At 39.7% G+C, this 22,007-nt stretch overlaps 1 protein-coding gene across 1 annotated transcript in view; it reads left to right on the top strand.

The window, feature by feature from the left end:
- The first annotated feature begins 202 nt into the window (after positions 1-202).
- nampt2 (nicotinamide phosphoribosyltransferase 2) overlaps positions 203-22,007 on the top strand; it is a 36,634-nt gene continuing 14,829 nt past the window's right edge. Inside the window, exons 1-5 of the mRNA XM_022682801.2 lie at positions 203-486; positions 9,679-9,814; positions 14,378-14,481; positions 14,627-14,755; positions 16,562-16,720. Of these exons, the coding sequence (XP_022538522.2) occupies positions 439-486; positions 9,679-9,814; positions 14,378-14,481; positions 14,627-14,755; positions 16,562-16,720 (576 nt within the window). The 5' untranslated portion in view covers positions 203-438. The remainder of the gene's footprint in view (positions 487-9,678; positions 9,815-14,377; positions 14,482-14,626; positions 14,756-16,561; positions 16,721-22,007) is intronic.

A 22,007-nucleotide genomic window follows, 5' to 3' on the forward strand; every position in this document is an offset into this window, starting at 1 on the left:
TAAGCAGGAAAGGGCAGGCAATTGCAGTTTTGTTTTCGTTTTTTGAGAAACCGAAAGAAACTCATGTCTTTGCTCAACTCTCAGTCCAACCAGTCAGTTGACTCTTGAGCAGCACGAGACTCTTCCTACGTATCCATAAGCCACGCCCATGTATGGGCAAAGTATATTACGTACATGTAGCGTGTCTGTTCAAGCCCCGCCCACTTTTCTGCCCTCTTGTCTCTCCCTCTCGCTCACACACACTCTTAAACGCACGTACACACACATACACACACAGACACAACAGAGGGGGGTTACAGTCCTATTTAAGCCCTCGTGCCTCTCCGCCCCTCAGTGTCACGCTGCTTATGAGCTGCATAGATAATAAACACAAGGACGAAGAGGCGAAGCCACACGCTGCTTTCAGCTTTTGTTTTTAAATAATATCAGTGCTCAGCTATGGCAGCTCAGGACTTTAATTTTCTACTCGCCACGGATTCATACAAGGTAAGGGTTTAAGCTCTTTTTATTTTATTTTATTTTTTTCTCATCTATTGATCTGGATAATTAGCTAAAGTGCTGCTCTTGCTGCTGGAGCTTGCTCGCTGCATTGTTATGGATGTTGCTGCCTGCCTCTCTCTATCTCTCTATGTGTGTGTGTGTGTGTGTGTGTTAGCTAAGCTAGCCTCACTGCTATCTAGCTAACTATGTCGTTTTCTGTCCTTGTCACTCTTTATGATAAAACAGCCCTTTATATAAGAACAAGTCGTTCATTTGCTAGGTTGTAGCTTATTAAAATTCAACAGCAACATTTTTTGCGTTGGTGTGTTGTTCTAATTCAGCCTCGTAAGGGTATTATTATAGGTCATTTGGACAGACTGAGCCAGAGCTGCTTTCATTTTAAATGGCCCACTCACTGAAAGAAGCCACTGCTTGGGGGTGGAGCCTGGAGATCTAGCATTAGCCTCTTTAGCTTATATAGCTAGCTAGCTAGCTGGCTAGTTAGCTTCTTCGGCTAGCTTCAGTCACAGCTCAAACAGACCTGACGTTTTAACCTAGCTAAGCTAACTAGCTTAGCTGCTCGCTATTTTAATGTTTAAACGTTTCCTCTGCTTTAAGAACAGTCTCACTGTCTACCTACATGTTAACCCCTTAAAGTAAACGCAAACTTCAAGATTTAAGAGTGTATTTAAGCTGCTAACTCAGTAGAATATCTAGCTAAGAAGTGCATAGTAGTGTATACACTCTCGTTAGCTTCAGTCATAACTCAGTGAGACATTTTATTTGCTCTCTAACTTAATGTTTAAACGTTTCCTTTTATTTACAGCCTATATTTTAACCCCTTAATGTGTCAATTAATGGCCTAACTACAGAGCTAAGTGTGTATATAAGCTGCTAACTAAGTAGGATATTATAGTAGTGAATATTATAAAGCTAACGTTATCTAGCTTCATTCACAACTCAATGAGACCTGAGTGACATTTTAACTTTTCTTCTGCAGCACAGCCTATATTTTAACCCATTAAAGTGTCAATTAACGTTAGTTGCCCAGCACTTGAGCTAAATTGGTATATAAGTTGTTAACATAGTAAAAAGCCTAAGAAGTGAATAATAGTAAATACAGTTTACTATAGGCTAACGTTTTATAGTTACAGTCACAACTCAGTCAGACCTGACTGCTCTCTAACTTAATGTTTAAACGTTCTCTGCTTTACATCCTATATTTTAACCTCTTACATGAGTTAAGTGTCTGTATATAAGCTGCTAACTTTTATTACTACATTGCTAAGAATAGTAGTGAATAACGTTACTTTTAGCTAGCTTCAGTCATAACTCAATGTGACCTGTGTTACCCAACTGAATGCTCGCTAATTGAATGTTTAAACGTTTTGTCTGCATTACAGCCTATATTTTAACCCCTTAACGTGTAAATTAGTTGCTCAACAAATGAGCTAAGTGTGTTTATAAGCTGCTAACTCAGAAGAATGCCTAAAATAGCATATTAGCGAATACAGTTGGGCTAAAATAACTAGCTAACATTAGCTAGCTTCAGTCACAACTCAATCAGACCTGGGTTTTAGTTAAGCTGTTCCCTAATTGACAATTTAAACGTTTCTTCTGCTTCACAGCCTACGATGCAACCGCTTAAAGTGTCAGTTTAGTGTGTAAGCTGCTAACTGTTAGGTTAACGTTATCAAGCTTCAGTCACAACTCAATGAGATCTGAGTGACATTTTACTTATCTAATTGAATGTGCAAAAGTTTCCCCTGCTTTACAGTCTAAATTTTATACCCTTAAAGTGTCAATTAATGGCCTAACAGTTGAGTTATGTGTGTGTATAAGCTGCAAGTACAAAATAGTGAACAAGTGAATGTCTGGGAATAGCTAGTTACCCCAAATTTTGTCTACAGTTCTTTTTACATAAAGGGGGGCACACAAATTTCCATCATGGTTAACAATTATTAGATAACCTAACTAACCCAGGTAGCTTGTGGCAGGTAGGCTTTAGGTAGTACTCAGAAGTAGGACCTTAGTAATGTGTGTTTCTGAACTAATGCATCTAAAACTATGCTCTTAATGGACATTAACACTATGCATTATTGTTAGTAATAGATTCAAATTTATGTATTAAAGTCCAAATAATATTTTATTTCAACTGTCACAGATAAAAATAGAGAGAAACAGATAGATATGTATCACTTTTATTAATCTCAGAGGTAAGTTTTACATATTGCAGTAGACCAAGATGAACAAATGGCAAACATAGTAGCAAATAAAATATGTAAATAATTTTTAGAGTCTGTACAAAAGGATAAAGCTATATAATAACGGTAAGATGTAACAAAACCATGTTACAGGGCATATTTTTCATGCTATAAAACAATAATAAAAAACACAAAATAAAATCACTTATAAAGATCAACTTTTCTCACTTGTTATGTTTGTCCTTCTGGTGTGTTTGACTTTGGCTATAGCTAACTGTGTGTGATTCAACTGATTATTGATTGGAAACTCAGTGTTTTTAAACTTTCAAAATGTTCGCTCCTCTTGGTTTTGAAATGAAAATGAAACCACAGGATTTTAAAGCTGTGATCAATTGGCTGTGGTGTAAAACAATTTGACCTATATAGACCAATCACTGCTGTTAAAAGTCAGCCCTTATATAAACATAAAAATTAAATACATCTTTCATAATTCAGAAATTCCAGACACAGTTTCACATAACATAAGGAGGATGTATGTTCATCCTAGGATTATGACACCATCTGCCATCTGGCTTGTTACAGGAATTCCCTAGCTTGAACTGAACACTTTAGAAATGAAACTGAAGTTAAGAATAACTGGCCTGACAGTAAAGTTTATGAGTGCTCTCATATCATAATTACCCTTTGAAACATATAGTGTGATTGCTTATAAAATGACTAAACTGGGTACAAGGTATCTGACATTAATTTCTTTCAATTTACAAAAAAAAGTAATTCTTAACAGTACCCACAATCCTATTTGATCATTATAATCAAAACTGACATTGTGGTTGCGGTATGGTTTAACACCATGGTTCCTAAGGTCAGTCCTGAGGAAACTGTCACACTATGTTGTTTTTTTTTTTTTTTCTCTTCTAACCCACCTGGCCACCAGAATCCACAAGCTTAAGTGGATATTCTAGATTAGGGAGAAAAGTCTTCAAACTGCAATTTGCAACCTTATCACTATTTTTTATTAGAAAAAAATATTCCAAATTCCAAGTCCTGTTAGAGTAAATTATAATTTTATGTCCACAATTTGGACACAATGTAAAGAAAACTGTCAGTTTTACATTATTTAAAAAACAATAAGATACTTGTTTAGCTACGATAAGAACTATCTGACCAAATGAATCATATTATACTGGAAAGTATAAGCATCTCTTGCTTGGCATTGATGCTTGCTGGCAAGCCAACTGAGCACGCCGTTGGCCAGGCTGGGAATAAGCCAATAAGGTCAAATGTCATTGGAAGATGCCAGATGCCTTTCTGTAATCGCCTCCAAATGGCAAAGGATGATTCCAGACTTCCAAAGGCATGGATACATCTTCCCCATAGAGTCTCGGGTTCTTTTTTGGGACAATTTCCCAGACTTGCCCTTACAGAAAGGAACTACATGAATTTCTATAGAAATCTTACCACAAGTTAGATTAATTGCTATAAAAAACACTCCTATGAGTAAAGATATAATACAAAAGTCTTATTTTAATGCACAACATTGTTTTTTGTAAATGAAGATTACAGAATAATCCCAAATGGAATGTAAGTCTTTGCTCCGTCCAGTGTAACAAGCTAGTTGGGGTCTAATAGTCTAAATAAGGCCTAATACTAAAACATACACTACATTAATTTCTGATAGAAAATGGCATATACTAGTAAATATTTGTGGCTTTTATAATCCTTATTATCCTCTTTCAAAAGAAAATTCAGAGTCAAGCCAGAGTGTGGCAGGAATGTGTCAGATGTTCCTTATCTAAAGGTACTGTAGACTTACTGACCCTTGAGAGAACCAGTGTAGCGATGAGCAAAGAGTGCATGGAGGTATCTTCATATGATAACCATCATTCCAGCTGCTGAGAGGAAACAAGTTGACATGTAAATGAATGCAAGTGCTGTATCCTTGTTATTTTGCCAGGTTAAGTGAATGTTTGCTAAAACCATAATTTGTTAAGCCAAGGATTATAGATTTAAGAGTCACTTGGAGAGTAAAATTCATTGATTTAGGCTTATGTGCCGTGCTGGCAGATAATTACCTGAAACAATTTGGTCTAGGTGTTAATATGTTCAAAATGGCACATTTGTTTAACACTGGAAAAGCAGACGTTTAATAATTTAGGTTTATACAGTATAATTTTTATATTGATGGTAAGAATGCTAAGAATGGCCACACTGAATGTCTGTACCTTCCAAACGTCTGAGCGTCATTTAATGCTCCCTGTAATGAACATTGAATGATGTATATCAAGAAAAACATCTATTTTAATTGTTGCAACATTTTCTTTTGCAATATACATAGAGTTATTGTCCAGCCCTACCTCGAAGTAACCAGAACTAAACATTGATTAAATCCAATGTTGGTTTAGCACATGTTTGCAATTTATAAATGTTTTGTACTGCATCCCACCAGCATAGATAAATACCATGTATATAATCACATTATACTGAATGCAATAAATATGCCTTGTCCCAAGTGCTTTAGTTGAATTGTGAAATCATTATATTGATTAAATGTAATGTTAACCCAGGCATATTTTTAGCCCCAAGGGATATATGTTATTAACGTTTGTGTGTTGCATATTGGCAGTGAGCCCATATTGGTGCAGCCCAAAAAAAATATTGTAGATATATATATTTATATACAGCTCAGTAAAAAAAATAAGAAACCACTTAAAATTATGAGTTTCTTTGATTTTACCAAATTGAAAAAGTTTGAAATATAATCAAAAGGAAGATGGATGATCACAAGCCATCAAACCAAACTGAACTGCTTGAATTTTTGCACCAGGAGTGAGTAGCATAAAGTTATCCAAAAGCAGTATGTAAGACTGGTGATGGAGAACATGCCAAGATGCATGAAAATTGTGATTAAAAAACAGGGTTATTCCACCAAATATTGAATTCTGAACTCTTGTTTTCTTTGCATTATTTGAGGTCTGAAAGCTCTGCATCTTTTTTGTTATTTTAGCCTTTTATCATTTTTTTTCTGCAAATAAATGCTCTAAATGACTATTCATATTTTAAATTTGGGAGAGAGATTATTCTATTTTCCATTGATTTTTATATTTTTTATGGTACCTATTTTTGTAATGTACCTTTTGAAGTCTGAGTGGGCGGTAGTAGAATGCAATATTGGCCAACTGAGAAAATCCTGCTTTGTGAAATGCCTCCACCCCCACTGGTACTGGTACTGTAGGTGCGCAATAGAAAATAAGTGAACCAATGTCACTGAAACAAGTGACAGGGTGTGGCAAGAGCTGTTTTTTGTGTTCTTTCACTATGACCAAGTCACTTATCAAAAAACCATACACTATATGGACTATACCATACACCCAATTTGCTGTATGTATTGGGACCTCCTGCTGTTTTGTCCAGGAAAGGCTTTTTACTACATTTTGGAGCATTGTTGTGAGGACTTTATCAATCACACAAGCCATCGTTTCAGAAAACACAGTTTTAATGATCTACAGCTCAATGGATACCTCGCATTAAGCATGTTCCAAATAGGTTCATGGTAATCTGCACTTCCTTTTTAAGGACAAGACAAGTTGTGTGTGTGTGTGTGTGTGTGTGTATTTACACACCATATTGGTATGGTATTTCTTGCAACATGAATGAAGCAAACTGAAGCAGATTATCTGAAACGTGTAAAGCTGAGTGTGGCAAGAGCTGTTCTTATGGTCTTTTGCTCGGCTATGTCACTCCTGGCAAAGGCGAGCTGTCGTTTAGCCAAGAATCATAGATTAAAAGTCCCTTGTATCCAAAGTCCTCTGCCTGGATTATGTAATACATAGATTTTGGATTAGATGAAGTCCCGCTTGTGTAAGACTTCACGTGTAGTTCTTTTCCAGTGACGAAACAAAAGAGTGTGTACTTCGTTGGCCTCAAGACAAGTTTTGGGGTTTTACGGTTGAAAATATTAACTTGTATAATGCTGTCAAAAATGAGGCCTAGTTGGCTTTGTTGCAATAAACAGCTCTGCTTTTGCCACTGCAGCCTTTCTTAAGCCCTATCCAGATGGGATTCGTTTTTCAGGGGGAGGTATGTAAAAAAAATATATATATTTCACACTTCTACTCAGTGATGAAACTCTTGCATCTGGACTGCATTTTCTCGGTCCATGACATTATGTTCAGTAGCTCCTCCATTTCCACTCGCTGTTGTGTTTAAGTGGATCTCCGTGGAAACCTGCACCCAAAGTGTAATCACAGTGCGTGGCAGTGGACAAATAGCTATTTTATTCAACGTGAGATGACGAAACTTGACGGGGCTAAAATTACCCGAGGACCACAGAGTTTAGTCTTAAAGGACGTCTGAGAAAAACACATTCATGATCGTTACGGATAGGAATAAAATGACAGAGGACCCAATTATAAAAGAAAAATTTACCACAGGAACCCTTGATAAAATAATCTTCTCCAGATAGGACTATAATGTACATACTGTTGTTCTATACCAGTGACCAATAAAAAAGCATACACCAAATATTTGGCAACCAAATAATGCTGTAACTACAGAAAAAAAACAGATACAGTCTTTGGCTTTTAGCCAAGTGTTTCAGTTTGTTTTTGGACAAAATGTTTCCTTTGGTGTATCCCAAATATATAAGCACGGACAGCCAAACATCTGTGAAGAAAAGTAGTAAAGAAGTAAAGAAAAATGCACTTTGCTTCTGGTTCTTTAGCTGTGTTGTAAACTAAATGAAGGCAGCCTGAGATGTTTGGTTTGTTGGAAGGGGGCGGGCCTTCCAAACAAAAGTGTGAGTCTGTCTCCGCAAATGGTCACCACTGCACAGACTCTGGGTGAAAAATTGACAACATGGTGTCCAATTTTGGCTTCATTTCTATGGACAGGAAAGGAATTGAACCATGGAATCAGTGTTTTTTCTATTGTCATTGCTCTGTTTAGTCTATATAGAAGGATACAGAGGATTGACAGGCAGTCTGTCAACAGTACACGTTACAATAGCATGACTAAGGTACTTTAGGCTTACTTTAAAAACAGATCTGTTTCACAAACTGATCTGAAACACACTACTTGTGGCAGTAGAAAGCTGCCAGGATCTTGATATTTGGCAGGTGATGTTTATTAGTGAAAAGTTCTTGCTGTGTACAGCTCTGCTGATCTCCATCAAGGCATGTTTGTAATGATTTTATTACCTTCCTCTAAAGTTCCTTTTCTCGTTCTCCCTCTCTCTTTTTTTTTTTTTTAATTTCTCTTGCAGAGGGTTATGCAACAGTGTTTATGCTTCAAATTAGGTTGACTTTAACCTCATAAGGGTGCTCAGCTCTGTTTCCAGCCACAGAAATCTACCTTGCTGTTAAATACAGGTCCGAACAGTTCTTGTTGTTGACCAATTTTAGAATGTAGGCCAAGCAAACAAACCTTTAATACAGTTCAGCTAAGGTCTTGTGCAAATAAGATATTTTCTGTATACAGTGTGTATACAGTGGCATGCAAACGATTGGGCACTCCTTACAGTTGGAGTGACACCCTTTTTTTTATAACTAACTACCTGAATGTTGCCTATGACTGCTATCACGAGATTTGAGAAGTCAGAGAATAAAGTTTTGAATTTGTGACGTGACTAAAAAAATAACAGGGTGTCCATCAATACGTTTTTGCAAATGTTAAACATACAGTCATATGAAAAAGTTTGGGCACCCCTATTAATCTTAATCATTTTTAGTTCTAAATATTTGGGTGTTTGCAGCAGCCATTTCAGTTTGATATATCTAATAACTGATGGACACAGTAATATTTCAGGATTTAAATGAGGTTGATTGTACTAACAAAATGTGCAATATGCAGAAAACAAAATTTGACCGGTGCAAAAGTATGGGCACCCTTATCATTTTAATGATTTAAATACTCCGAACTACTTTTTACTGACTTACTGAAGCACAAAATTGGTTAGGTAACCTCATTGAGCTTTGAACTTCATAGCCAGGTGTATCCAATCATGAGAAAAGGTATTTAAGGTGGCCAATTGCAAGTTGTTCTCCTATTTGAATCTCCTCTGAAGAGTGGCATCATGGGCTCATCAAAACAACTCTCAAATGATCTAAAACAAAGATTGTTCAACATAGTTGTTCAGGGGAAGGATACAAAAAGTTGTCTCAGAGATTTAACCTGTTCCAGTAATGCTGCTCATATGCTGGTAAGAAAGGCAAAGCAGAACATCCACCTGACAGCCAATAACTTCTATGAAACAGTAGTGGGAGTGCACTGTTCTTCTGTGCATCATTGCTTGCACAAACATAATCCTCTACATTGAAGATTAAAGGATTAGTTTCTCAAACGGTCCTGGGTTAAACTTCTCTATTATGGGGGGTCCTGTGTGATTTTATTCCCATCCGGAACGACCATGTATGTGTTTTTTCTCAGACGTCCTCTAGAATTTACCTACTAGTTTTCGCTGAACTCCGATGTCCTATGGTAATTTTGGTCCTGTCCGGACACACACATCTGAGTTTCATCTCCTTGCGCTTAATAAAATAGCTATTTGTCCACTGCCACGCACTGTATTTACACTTTGGGTGCACGTTTTTACATATATCCACATAAAACCCAACAGCAAGTAGAAATGGAGGAGCTACTGAACGTGATGTCGTGTGACAGAGAAAGCCAAAAAACTCACTGGTCCTCCTGTTTTTTCAATTGCAGTCCGGATGCAAGAGTTTTATCCCTGAGTAGAAGTGTGAAATATTTTTTACCAACACCCCCCTGAGAAATTAATCCCATCCGGATAGGGCTTTTATCACAAAACTCAACATTCAAAGTACACCACAAAACATCTAGACATGCCAGATGAGTTTTGAAAACAAGTGCCACGAACTGATGAGCTTAAAATATGTCTTATAACAGAAATATCTGACATTATATTTATTTGTACCATCTAATCACATCATAAGAATGCAGCAGTGTAACCTTTCTATATTTTTTCTTTTCGTTGCAGATAACACATTACAAGCAATATCCTCCAAATGTCAGCAAAGTGTATTCATACTTTGAGTGCCGGCACAAGAAGGGAGCCCAGTTCAACGAAGTTGTGTTTTTCGGCCTGCAGTACCTGCTGAAGAGATATATTGCAGGTATTTTTAATGCAAAACTTCTTATTTTTCCTGCATCCATAATACCTGCTAAGCTGTCTGTGCTAATACAGTGACTAATAAGAAAAGTAAATAAAAATGCAATGTTTCTCACATTTACTTTGACTTGTATTTCATTAGTGACAGTATGAACCCAAGTGATTGTGGGTTATGTTTTGTCTGGTCAGCCATTACTTTGTGTCCTTCAGTTTAGAACTGAGGACACCATGTGATTTAAGTATTTCAGGTGTTATTTCTTCCCCCCCCCATTCTTCCTGCAAATATGTGTCAAGGTTTGCAACAGTACAGGGTAGTCATCTTTACGTTTTTTTTTTTTATTTTTGCACATTCTCTATTGGGCCTGGGTCATGACTGCAGGCAGGCTAGTCCTGCACTCATACCCACTCCTTCTGCAGACGTGCCTTTGAAGGGATCATGCCATAAAGGGTTGCTTTAACCCTTTCAGACCTGAGTTATCTCCAGTGATGGAAAAAAATGCAAGAATGCTGTTTTTTTATAGCTCTAAATAGTGTTCTGTGCAACAAAACATTTAAAAATAAAGAAAACACATGATGTCTGTTGTAATGGATGTTGGGTCTGAAAGGGTAAGGTATGTCATTGTACTTTTCTGCATTAATTCTGCCATCACATGAGTAAAAGTGTACTTACAGATCCCCATACCAGTCAGTGGCTTTTGGACATCTAGCTGATAACATCTAGTCTCACAGTGTCCATTTCATTCTAAAAAGATCTAGAATTCTGAATTGGCTATTGGTAAACTGTAGACACCTCCAAGCCCTGAGAGTCACATTATTATTATTATTATTGTTGAGGGTTTCCTCATTAATAGCCCCAATTTGCCCATTTTACAAAATTTTTACAATGTGTTTCAGGCCTTAAGTGCAGGAGTGGATGTACATGGATATATATAACAACTGAAATTAAGTTGACCAGACAAAACATGAAATATCTTTGCTTCTAATCCAAGTAAATGGCAGAAGTAGGGCACAACTCAATAAATCATCATCAGTGCTTCTGTAAGGTGTCTCTAAAGCCTTTTGTCTTGCTTGTGATCTTTTGTCACATGCATTTCACATGTTTGCCATAGTGTCACGTACTGCACACGTCCTGCTGGATCAGGAGCCTTGACTCTGTGCAAGGTCAGACTGCAGGAATCCGTCTCAGCTTGAACAGATTAGCCTTCGACACTTCAGCCCTGGAATTAGACGCTGTTTTCATATTACTAAACAGACCTTGCTCGGCGTAGTAAACATAAATCTGCGATTCGAGCCCCTCCGTCACATGCCCTGTTCATTCTGCAATACGGTCCCCAAAGTTCTCAGCCCCTTATTTTAGATTGTGGTCTATATTTGTAAGTATAAACAAAGCATGCTCTTTATCTTGCTGCCAGAAGCCCGTTACATAAGGCTGGTCCAATCCCCCTGAAGGTATTTGGAGTGTAGTAATGGAGCATGTGTCCGTGTTCGAGCGGGCATCATAGTTTAAAGCCGTTGTGGCAGGACAAAACTGCAACCATATGTGGAAAGTGTTGGATATGACCTTTCTGCTCTGTGTTGTCCAGTTCTAACCCCCTCACCCCACCCACAGCCCTCCAGCCCGTCCCCTCTCTGGCCCTCCAGTCAATGGCACAGCCGGTCAATTGGAGGACTTAAGCCTGTTCCTTTCTGCTGGGCTTAAATGGCCGCTCCAGCTCTCGCATAAAAGAGTTCCTGAACCGAACAGAGTGTCCCGTTCTGCCAATAATTGGCTAAACCCCTTACTGTAGGTATGCACTGTGTGACCTTTCAGTTAGACATTGGGCCATGTATGTGTACACCTAATGGGGCTTAAAATTAAAGCAAGGAGTGATTTAATACTGATTAAGGAAACACTAATACGTGCTGTGTGTTTAAAGTATTGTTAAAATGAATTAACCACAAATATGTAGGGAAATATTTAGTTTAAAACACCGGTCAGTTACTCACTTCTGACCTCTCAATAATTCAATTCAGTTACCAAGTGTATGATGAGGTTGTAAATAATGATTATTTTGGTAGTCAACTAATCTGATAATTATTTTTTAGTCAATTAGTCATTGATTATTTCTACCATGTCCTCAGTCTCTAAAAACAATAGCAACATCTTAACATAACATCAATGAGATTTAACTTTCCAGATGTTGATTAAGCATTAAAAGTACAGATATTCAGTAAGCAAATAAAAAATAAGAGACCACTTAAAATGCTGTGTTTCTTTGATTTTACCAAATTGAAAACCTCTGGAATGTAATCAAGAGGAAGATGGATGATCACAAGCCATCAAACCAAGCAATCAAACTGCTTGAATATTTTTGCACCAGGAGTGAGTAGCATAAAGTTATCCAAAAGCAGTGTGCATGACTGGTGGAGGAAAACATGCCAAGGTGCATAAAAGCTGTGATTAATAACTAGGGTTATTCCACCAAATATTGATTTCTGAACTCTTAAAACAAATAAATGTTTTACATTATTTCTTTGTTTAACAATATTTTTATTTGGAATTTGAGAAAAAGTTGTCCGTAGTTTATAGACTTAAACTACAGTGTTCATTTTACTCAAACATACAGGTGCTGGTCAACGAATTAGAATAATTTGAAATGTGCAATCATGAAATTCTTTGAATGCATTTTTTGTGCAGAAAGCAAATCAGGTGTTCACCGCACCTGTCCTACTCGTTAGACTAATCACAGAACTCGTTACCTGGAAAAAAAATTGCTCAGCTGAGCTTTCCAAAAGGCCCATTTAGGCCATTTAACTGTGACACTGTTGTTTTATTGAATTAGAATAATGGAGAAACCGTTTCATTGAATTAGAATAATTTTTATTATAATTACAATCATCACTTTCTCAGTATTTTGTGGCTGCCCCCTTGGCTTGTATGACTGCCTGAAGTCTCCGCGGCATCGATTTGACCAGCTTGTCGCAAGTTTCCGCACTCACAGCTTCCCAGGCAGTGGCGATGTTCTGCTTCAGTTGGTCCAGCGTAGTAGGCTTTCTGTCGCAAATTTTCCGCTTGACGATGGCCCAAAGGTTTTCAATGACATTGAGGTCAGGCGAGTTGGCCGGCCATGCCAAAACTTCAAGCTGTTTTTTAGTGAACCAATCTTTGGTCGACTTTGCCGCATGAGCCGGTGCAAGATCCTGTTGAAATATGAAGTCTTCTTCGCCGAACTGTTCCTCAACAGTCGGAATCAGGAATGTTTCCAGAACATCTTGATATACGGCAGCATTGACAGTCTTCTTGAGGAAGCAGAGTTTCCCTACACCTCGAGCGGACATGAATCCCCAGACCATAACGCTCTGGGAAAACTTGACGGATCTTTTCACGCACTCGTGGTTGTAGGTTTCGCCACCACGACGCCAGACACGAGGACCTTGGTCACCGAAGGAGATGCAGAAGCGTGATTCGTCACTGAAGACCGCTTTCTGCCAGTCTTCAGCAGTCCACTCGCCGTGTTCTTTGGCCCACTTCAGCCGTTTCTCCATTTGTTTCTTGTTCAGCATCGGTTTTACTGCTGGAACGCGAGATTTGAAGCCGAGTTCGCGCAGACTACGGTAAGTGGTTGATCTGGAGACGTCAGCGCCGGTCTGCTTGTTCCACAAGCCGGTGAGCTCGGAAGTGGACTTGAACCGGTTGCTGACTGCGATCTTTCTCAACTGCTTGTTGTCGCGAGCAGAAGTTTTTCGGAAGCCGGAACAGTTGGTGCGCTTGCTGCAGTTTTTCTTGAGAGCTTTGCAGACGGAAGACTGGCTGATGCCGAGCTGCTCAGCAATTTTAGTTTGGGTCAAGCCTTGTTGGCGAAGGGCTTGAATTTGAGCCACTATTCCGGTTGAGAGGTCGCGCTGCTTACCCATGATTGATTTTACAACTTAGAAATTCTACTCAACCCTGACTTTATACTGCACAGTGAACACTCTTCACAGAAAAAAAATTTCGAGCATTTATTCTAATTCAATGAAACGGTTTCTCCATTATTCTAATTCAACAAAACAACAGTGTCACAGTTAAATGGCCTAAATGGGCCTTTTGGAAAGCTCAGCTGAGCAAATTTTTTTCCAGGTAACGAGTTCTGTGATTAGTCTAACGAGTAGGACAGGTGCGGTGAACACCTGATTTGCTTTCTGCACAAAAAATGCATTCAAAGAATTTCATGATTGCACATTTCAAATTATTCTAATTCGTTGACCAGCACCTGTATACCTGTAAATAGCAAAATCAGAGAAACTGATTCAGAAACTGGTCTTTTATTTTTGTCCAGATCTGTGTGTCAGCAAATATTTGTTTGAATTATTTCCATATTGTCTGATGCCAATGATTCTTTAAAAAAAAAAGCGCTATCTACCGGCCCATACTGATAAAATCAAACTAATTGTTGTTATTCTATCTTATAATCAGTAACATTCACAACACATGCTCAGTTCTGCTGACTCTAAAAATCATGTCGTATTACAGATTTTAGTATAAGTGGTTGTGAGCATTGAGATTGAGACCCACTTTCAAATCCATCCCACTTAAACTCTTCCCCAGGGCGTGTCGTCACAGAGGAGAAAATCCAGGAGGCGAAAGTCTTCTACCAGATGCACTTCAAGCAGGCGGTGTTTGACGAAGAGGGCTGGAGGAAATTGTTGGAGGTAGGATTAACCCGACTTCTCCTCAGTTTCTCGAACCAGGCTAAAATCCCTCAGTCACTCATCTTCGGCTGAGCGCTCTCGGATGAGTCTCGCCTGAGCCCACGCCTGACTGTGTTCTGTTCCTCTGTCTAATTGTGTCTGTCAGAGATACGACGGCCGCCTTCCAATCCGCATCAAAGCCGTTCCTGAGGGCAGAATCATTCCCAGGGGGAACGTCCTCTTCACTGTGGAGAACACCGACCCAGACTTCTACTGGCTCACCAACTATATTGAGGTATTACTTTTTCATTATTGTTTTAAAAATGAAAACAAGCTCGGTTGGTTCTAAACTGGCTACATTTACACTAGGGGTGGGCGATATAGCCCTAAAATAATATCACGATATTTCATGGTGTTTTCTCTATAGCGATACTCTTGGCGATATGACAAAACTCTGAATAAAAAAATTATTGTGGTCTAAAACCAGGTGTTTCAGTTTCATTGTCCAACCCCTGTACAGTGTACCTCAGATGCCTACAAGCATGCTTCAAACAAACAGACAGACACTACTGCTCTGTAGCCACATCTCCCTCACAAACAGTTAACGGCCGGGTGTTTTGTAAAGCTGATGGTGCTGCAGATTGCTCCGCATGGGCTGATTCCGCTCTGGTATTGTGCCGGAGGACAGCGCTTTCGGCTCTTTTGAATTCCAGCACACTCTTGGCCACTGCTGCTGCTGCCCCTGGAGCTTAATTACAGTAGAGAGGTCACTGAGAACGAGGGCTTGACCCACTGGTTTAACCGGGGGGGGACTGTGAGGATGAGGGCATGGCCTGCTCTTATAAAGGTGCCATCCTTTAACTAGAGTTCTTAAGAGCCACAGTTCAGCATGGTGATGGTGTAATCCTCAAATCTAGCGAACGGAGTTACTGATTTAATTACTGATGGGTTGAGCCAGGAATGTCCGTACAGTTAATTCTGAACATGCACTTTAGGAGAACTTAACCCAGATTGAATAAACATAGTTTCAGTTTCAAAGTAACAACAATGGTGCATCTCCATATGTAGATTAGAACTACTTTAATTTGTGGGGTTTAAAAAAATATGGTAACAGTAGGTGATGTCAAATTTCTGCTTTGTGTCTGCCCATCTAGTCTTGTACATGGCCAAAGGTATTGCTATGGTATAGATGTGTGTTGCTAGGGTGTTGCTAGGTGGTTGCTAAGGTATTGCTGTGGTATAGCTGTTGGTTGCTAAAGTGTTGCTAGGTGGTTGCTAAGGTATTGCTGTGGTATAGCTGTTGGTTGCTAACGTGTTGCTAGGTGGTTGCTAAGGTGTTGCTATGGTATAGCTGCCGGTTGCTAAGGTATTGCTTTGGTATAGCTGTTGGTTGCTAAGGTGTTGCTAGGTGGCTGCTAAGGTATTGCTATTGAATAAATGTTGGTTGCTAAGGTGTTGTTGCTAGGTGGTTGCTAAGGTATTGCTATGGTGTAGCTGTTGGCTGCTAGGATGTTGCTAGGTGGTTGCTAAGGTATTGCTCTGGTATAGCTGTTGGTTGCTAAGGTGTTGCTAGGTGGTTGCTAAGGTATTGCTGTGGTATAGATGTGTGTTGCTAAATGGTTGCTAAGGTATTGCTATGGTGTAGCTGTTGGTTGCTAAGGTGTTGCTAGGTGGTTGCTAAGGTGATGCTATGGTGTAGCAGTTGGCTGCGAAGGTGTTGCTAGGTGGTTGGTAAGGTATTGCTATGGAATACATGTTGGTTGCTAAGGTGTTGCATGGTGGTTGCTAAGGCTCAATTCCAATGAAGGACTTTTGGCCACAAAACAGTCTAAATAAACTCTATCGAAGCTCAGCATTTCATGCTGCATTTACACTAATGTTCTAAAAACATGGGGTTTGGATGCTGTGTAGACATGCAGTAAAAATAGTCTGAACTGAATCAATGATTGATTTTATTTTCAGTGTTTGTTTTTTGGTGCCAAGCTTTGCCGCATTTCTCGGAGATGAGCGTTGATGAAATCAGCAGGGGCCGGAAATATTTCGGAACGCGCTCGACTCTCATTTGTGACGTCCGTGTGCCGTGTGCTCTTTGTCCCCGCAGACGATGCTGGTCCAAATGTGGTACCCCATCACCGTGGCAACAATCTCCAGGGAGTTCAAAAAGATCCTGGCCAAGCACCTGAAGGCCACGTCAGGCAGCCTGGAAGGACTGGAATTCAAACTGCACGATTTTGGATACAGAGGCGTCTCATCACAGGAGGTAAGACTGGCTAATGTCCGCAATTACAGAAACGGTGAGATGTTGCACCTTCTAAAGTGTCGGAATATATCTGATTAGCTCATTTCGGTTCGGCAGTTCCAGAGATATGCTACAACACAACAGCTGCTACAGTGACCCTGACATCTCTGACAATGCAATTATGGAGATTTATGGGGAAAAAAAAACTAATCTTATGTAATGCTCACAGGCATTCTGTAAGATTCCAGTACACTATAGGAAGTATAATATAGAAATAATATGGCCTCTGTTGAGGAACAGCTTCAGATTCCATGCTAAAACTGATTACAGACTCTGGTACTGGAGCATCCCCAGCTCTGTGGAACTAGAAACCACTGCAGAAATGTGAAGGACTCGCTCAACATGAGAGGAATCCACATAAGTAAACAATATACTACCTTGGTTAGTTGTTTAATCAATTGACTATTGTTCAGTTAATCGGATAATCGGCTTTAGAAAGTCATTAATTGCAGTATTAATACATTAATCGGCATGTATAACAGAATTGTGAATGGTCCAATGATCTTTAGGATGGTTGAATTTAGCTCCAACAAGTCTTCAGGTTGTTAAAATTCCACACAAGGGGCTCTGAGTCCTGTTTATGCAGCTTGCCATCAGCTACCAGAGCCCTGAGAGAGCACAATTGGCCTTGCTCTCTTTTTTTTTATTTTTAATTTAAAATTTTTCCCAATTTAGCACAGCCAATTACCCAACCCACTCAGTAGGACCCCCCCCATCACTAGTAATGCCCCAACACACCAGGAGGGTGAAGACTAACACATGCCTCATCTGATACATGTGAAGCCAGCCACCGCTTCTTTTCGAGCTGCTGCTGATGCAGCATTGCCGAATAGCCAGCACGCTTGGAGGAAAGCGCAGCGACTCTGTTCATATACATCAGCTCACAGACGCCTTGTGTTGTGGACATCACCCTAGGAGTGATGTGGGAAGAGAGCGCCATATACCCACCCGGAGGGAGCCGGGCCAATTGTGCTCCCTCTGAGCTCAGGCAGCTTGATGGCAAAGCTGCATGAGCGGGGGCCTTGCTCTCTTTGAGTGTGTAGATGGGTGATGTCGATCAGCACAAGGCGTCTGTGAGCTGATGTATCGGAACCGATTCGCTGCGCTTTCCTCCGAGTGCGCTGTGATGTTATCAGTGATGCTGCATCAGCAACAAATTGAAAAGAGGCGATGGCTGATTAACATGTGTCTGAGGAGGCATGTGCTAGTCTTCACCCTCCTGGTGTGTTGGAGCATCACTAGTGATGGGGGAGTTCTAATGAGTGGATTAGATCATTGGCCGGTAAATTGGGGAGAAAATGGGAGAGAAATTTGAAATAAAATGTAAAAATATTTCCACACCAAACAGTCTTTAGCCTTATAGGATTTTCAAATTAAATATTTAGACTGATGAATTTCTGTTCCAACAAGTCTTTAGCCTGATAAAACTAATTCTGAATCAGCCTAAAGATTTGATTCGTAATTCTATGTTCTACATAACTGTATTGGTCTGTAATTATACGCCTACTAATCCCTATCTAATCCTATTAATTGATTAATCATTATCACGTGTAAAATGGTTTAAGCCATGGTTTAATATTTAGCTTCAAGATAACGCCCAGATAAATCATTAAACAACTCCCTCAGGCCACCGCAGGTAGCAGAATTACAGCTTGGCTCCATCCCAGCCTCGGCCAACCCATTGACCCGCGCTCATCGTTCAGCCCTGAACTTTAAATCTACAGTTAGCGTACACATCAATGATTCCTGAGTGCATTAAAACATGAAGGGAGGGCTGTCCTGTGGGACCAATAAAATTACAAAGCCATTATTTGGCCAAAGGGGGAGAAAAATATCAATCCATTACAGCACGAGAGTATTCCACTTCATCAAAAGGAGATCAGGGATGACCTTTTTCTTATGCAGGAAAATGGATTCAGACAGGCAGGCCTGTGTTTTCAGGGGGAAAGCCCAGCGGGACCCGTTACACTGTTCCGGAGCTGTCAGTCAAGCCATTTCCAGGCTGGGCTGAGCGTTGGGGATGTTACAGGGGTGATGAGGAGAGGGTGGATGGAGAGATGGTTGTCTACCTGTCTGTGTGGAAAGGTCAGGTGTGCCCCTGCTCATCTGTGTCACAGAGGAGGCCTGGTCCAGGTGATAATCACCATGCCTGATGTCTGCGTGACTCTATTTGGAAGGTCCATTAGGCCCTAACTTGTTGTTAGGCTTATGGAATTCCACCCCAGCTAGGCTTTTGGTTGATTGATTTCCATCTCAACCAGTCTTTTGGCTGGTTGAATTTGGCCCTGACAAGTCGTCATGCTAAAATGATTCCATCCCAGACAATTTTAAGGCTAATAGAATTTTAGTAACTTTTAAGTCTTTAGGCTGATGGAATTCCATCTCAGTCTTTAGCCTGACACAATTCCATCTCAGTTTTAAACTGACATAATTCTGTCCCAGCCAGTCTCTTGATTAACAGAATTTCATCCTAGCCAGTCTTTAGCCTGACAAAATTCCTTCCCAACTAAGCTTAAACCTGATGAATTTCCATCAAAATCTTTTGGCTGATTGAATTCCATCCCAGACGGTCTTTAGCCTGGCAGAATTCCATTGCAGCCAGTCTTTAGATGGACATAATTTAGTCCCAGCCAGTCTTTAGCCTGACAGAACTTGGTTCCAGACAGTCTTTAGATTGACAGATTTCCATCCAAGACACTCTTTAGTCAGACATAATTCTGTCTTTCTTTAGCCTGACAGAACTTTGTTCCAGACACTTTAGATTGACAGAATTCCATCTCAGTTTTTAGCCTCACAGAATTCCTTACCGGACTGTCTTTAGCCTGACAGAATTCCTTCCCAACTAGGCTTAGGGCTGATGGATTTCCATCAGAATCTTTTGACTGGTTGAATTCTGTCCCAGACAGTCTTTAGCCTGGCAAAATTATGTCTCAGACAGTCTTTAAATTGACAGAATTCCATCCCAGCATGGCTTTGGATTATCAGAATTCCATCTTAGTCAGTCTTTCAAATAAAATATTTATTTTCCAACCAAACTTTAGGTTGACAAAACTTTGTCCCCTTCAGTTTTTAGCTGATAAAACTGAGCATGGTTGTAAACTTACATTTTTGGAGCCAAGAGAGGTTCTTCTATGAAATCGCTCAAAGAACTATTTGTGGAACCTTTATTTTTAAGTGTGACGGTTGACAATAACAGTCCAAATGCAGTTTAAAGGAGATGACCAAATAGAACTTGAAGAGCCATATTATTATGTCCAAATTTTTGACACAGTAGATATCTTGTTGAATTTCCCCAACATATTTAAGCTTACGTTTCAGGGGTTTTTTTGTGTGGGTATGCTTGTGTACAAGTTTGTGTGTGCGCGGTGTGTTTGTGAGGCTCAGCTAGAACTTGATGGGTTTTGACACAGCCTTGCTGATCTGCCCTTTCAAAGCGATACCCGCTGGTCGAAAGCTCAGTACGGTGGAACTGCGTGCAGATGGCATGACACACACCAAAATAGCCATGAGCGAGAGAGCTCCAGTGGAACTTCATTAGAGAAAGCACCACCGCTACATGCTAAATAAGATGTCCACTGTGCAGCGTGACAGTTAGGGGTGTGTTTCTTCTGGCCAGCAGCCTGAAAGACATGTAATCTACTTGCTTAAGTGTGATAATGGCTTTCTAGTAGAGACAAAGAGCCTTGAATTTCTTGCGAAGCTACAGTGTCATGTCTGTATCTAATGGTGCAGTCCATTTATGGTACAACCATTTGCCACCCTGAGTGGACAGATTTCCAGATAAACATTCTGATATTGTTTCAAAACATTTCAGAATATTTTCTAGCTAAAGCCTTGACCACATTTGGTTTGACAATCCTTAGGTGGTGTTTTATGGCACATCTAACCAAAATATGTCCCTCTTTTTGTGTCCTAGGTTAGCATTGTTAGTGATACCAGTAAGCAATAACAAACTATAAATAGAAGTTGTACAGTACTGTGTTTACAAGGGATTTAAAGACAAACAAATTAGAACTAAAGTTAGAAAAACTATATAATACTACTGCTTTAACTACTGTTAATGTGCAGGGCAGCCATCTTGGATTTTTAACTTTGGGATGGTTGAGACTCTCCTGACTTTCCGACTAAGAAAACCAAATTGTGAAGACGGTTCATTTAAAGTGTCTTTCCTAGAACTCAATTTTTTACATCCCAGTCACATCTAGATATTATTTAAAAAATATAAGATTTAGACTAATAGATTTTGATCTCCCATCCACACAAAAACATGTTTTTTGTCTTTGAGAACTGAGCTTTTGTAAAACTATACAAAACAAAATGGAAAAATATATAGTAAACTATGTGAATTAAAAAAAAAAATCATGTCGGCACACATCTGATTTTTGGTAATTTGGGATTAAACCAAATTTGTGATGTGTTGATGTGTTTTTATCAGGGTACTTTAGCCTCATTACACACCTTGCCCCTATATAATGTACTATGCAGGCCAGGAAATTGCATGCTAGCCCTGTATGAGGCTACAGTACCTCATAAAACCAACACATCACAAAGAAGAGATAATCTTCTAGAGTAGTCAACCGCTAATAGCTAATAGCAATGCTAACCTAGGACATTGTAGGGAAATGGAGGGAGGAACAAACTCCAATATACCATTCTTACTACAGTCATCCTTCTTAAATTGCAGCATATTTAGTCACCCCTACTCCTGCAGCAGAAATCCTCTGTCTAAAAGGATCATCCTGTATGGAGAAGATTGAGAGCTTTATTGAGCTTCTCAAGTCCAATAATGAAATAGTTCCTGGAGGTAGAATAGGATTGCTAAGGCTACAGTCATCGACTTTAGCCTGAGGTATTGTGGGTTAACAGTGGAAGCACTTCCCCTCTTTGCTGGTTGCCATTAAGGAGCGTTAGGAGGATGTGCTCGGATTGCCAGCTTTCTGTTTGACCCGATTAATGGAGTGGTGGGGAGATTAATGGTGCCAGACTGAGATGATGAGTTCCCCAGATGGATCGCCTTTTTCTCTATCACTAAATCACCCCCAGTCGTCCGTCATCGTCTGTGAACAGAGAGCTTAAGTAAGGACTAGGATTCAAACCCTTGTTTAAAGGTTTTAGAAGAGATTTGTTTAATTGGATATTTTGTGCCTGTATAAAGTATAAAGTACTTTGCAAATGTGGAAGTAGAATTTAGGGGTCAGATCAAGAGTCCTGTTTCCGGTTAGTTTAAATTTTGCACTGCAGTTTAGTA

Source organism: Astyanax mexicanus, chromosome 24 (assembly GCF_023375975.1).
Source record: "Astyanax mexicanus isolate ESR-SI-001 chromosome 24, AstMex3_surface, whole genome shotgun sequence".
Taxonomy (NCBI): domain Eukaryota; kingdom Metazoa; phylum Chordata; class Actinopteri; order Characiformes; family Acestrorhamphidae; genus Astyanax; species Astyanax mexicanus.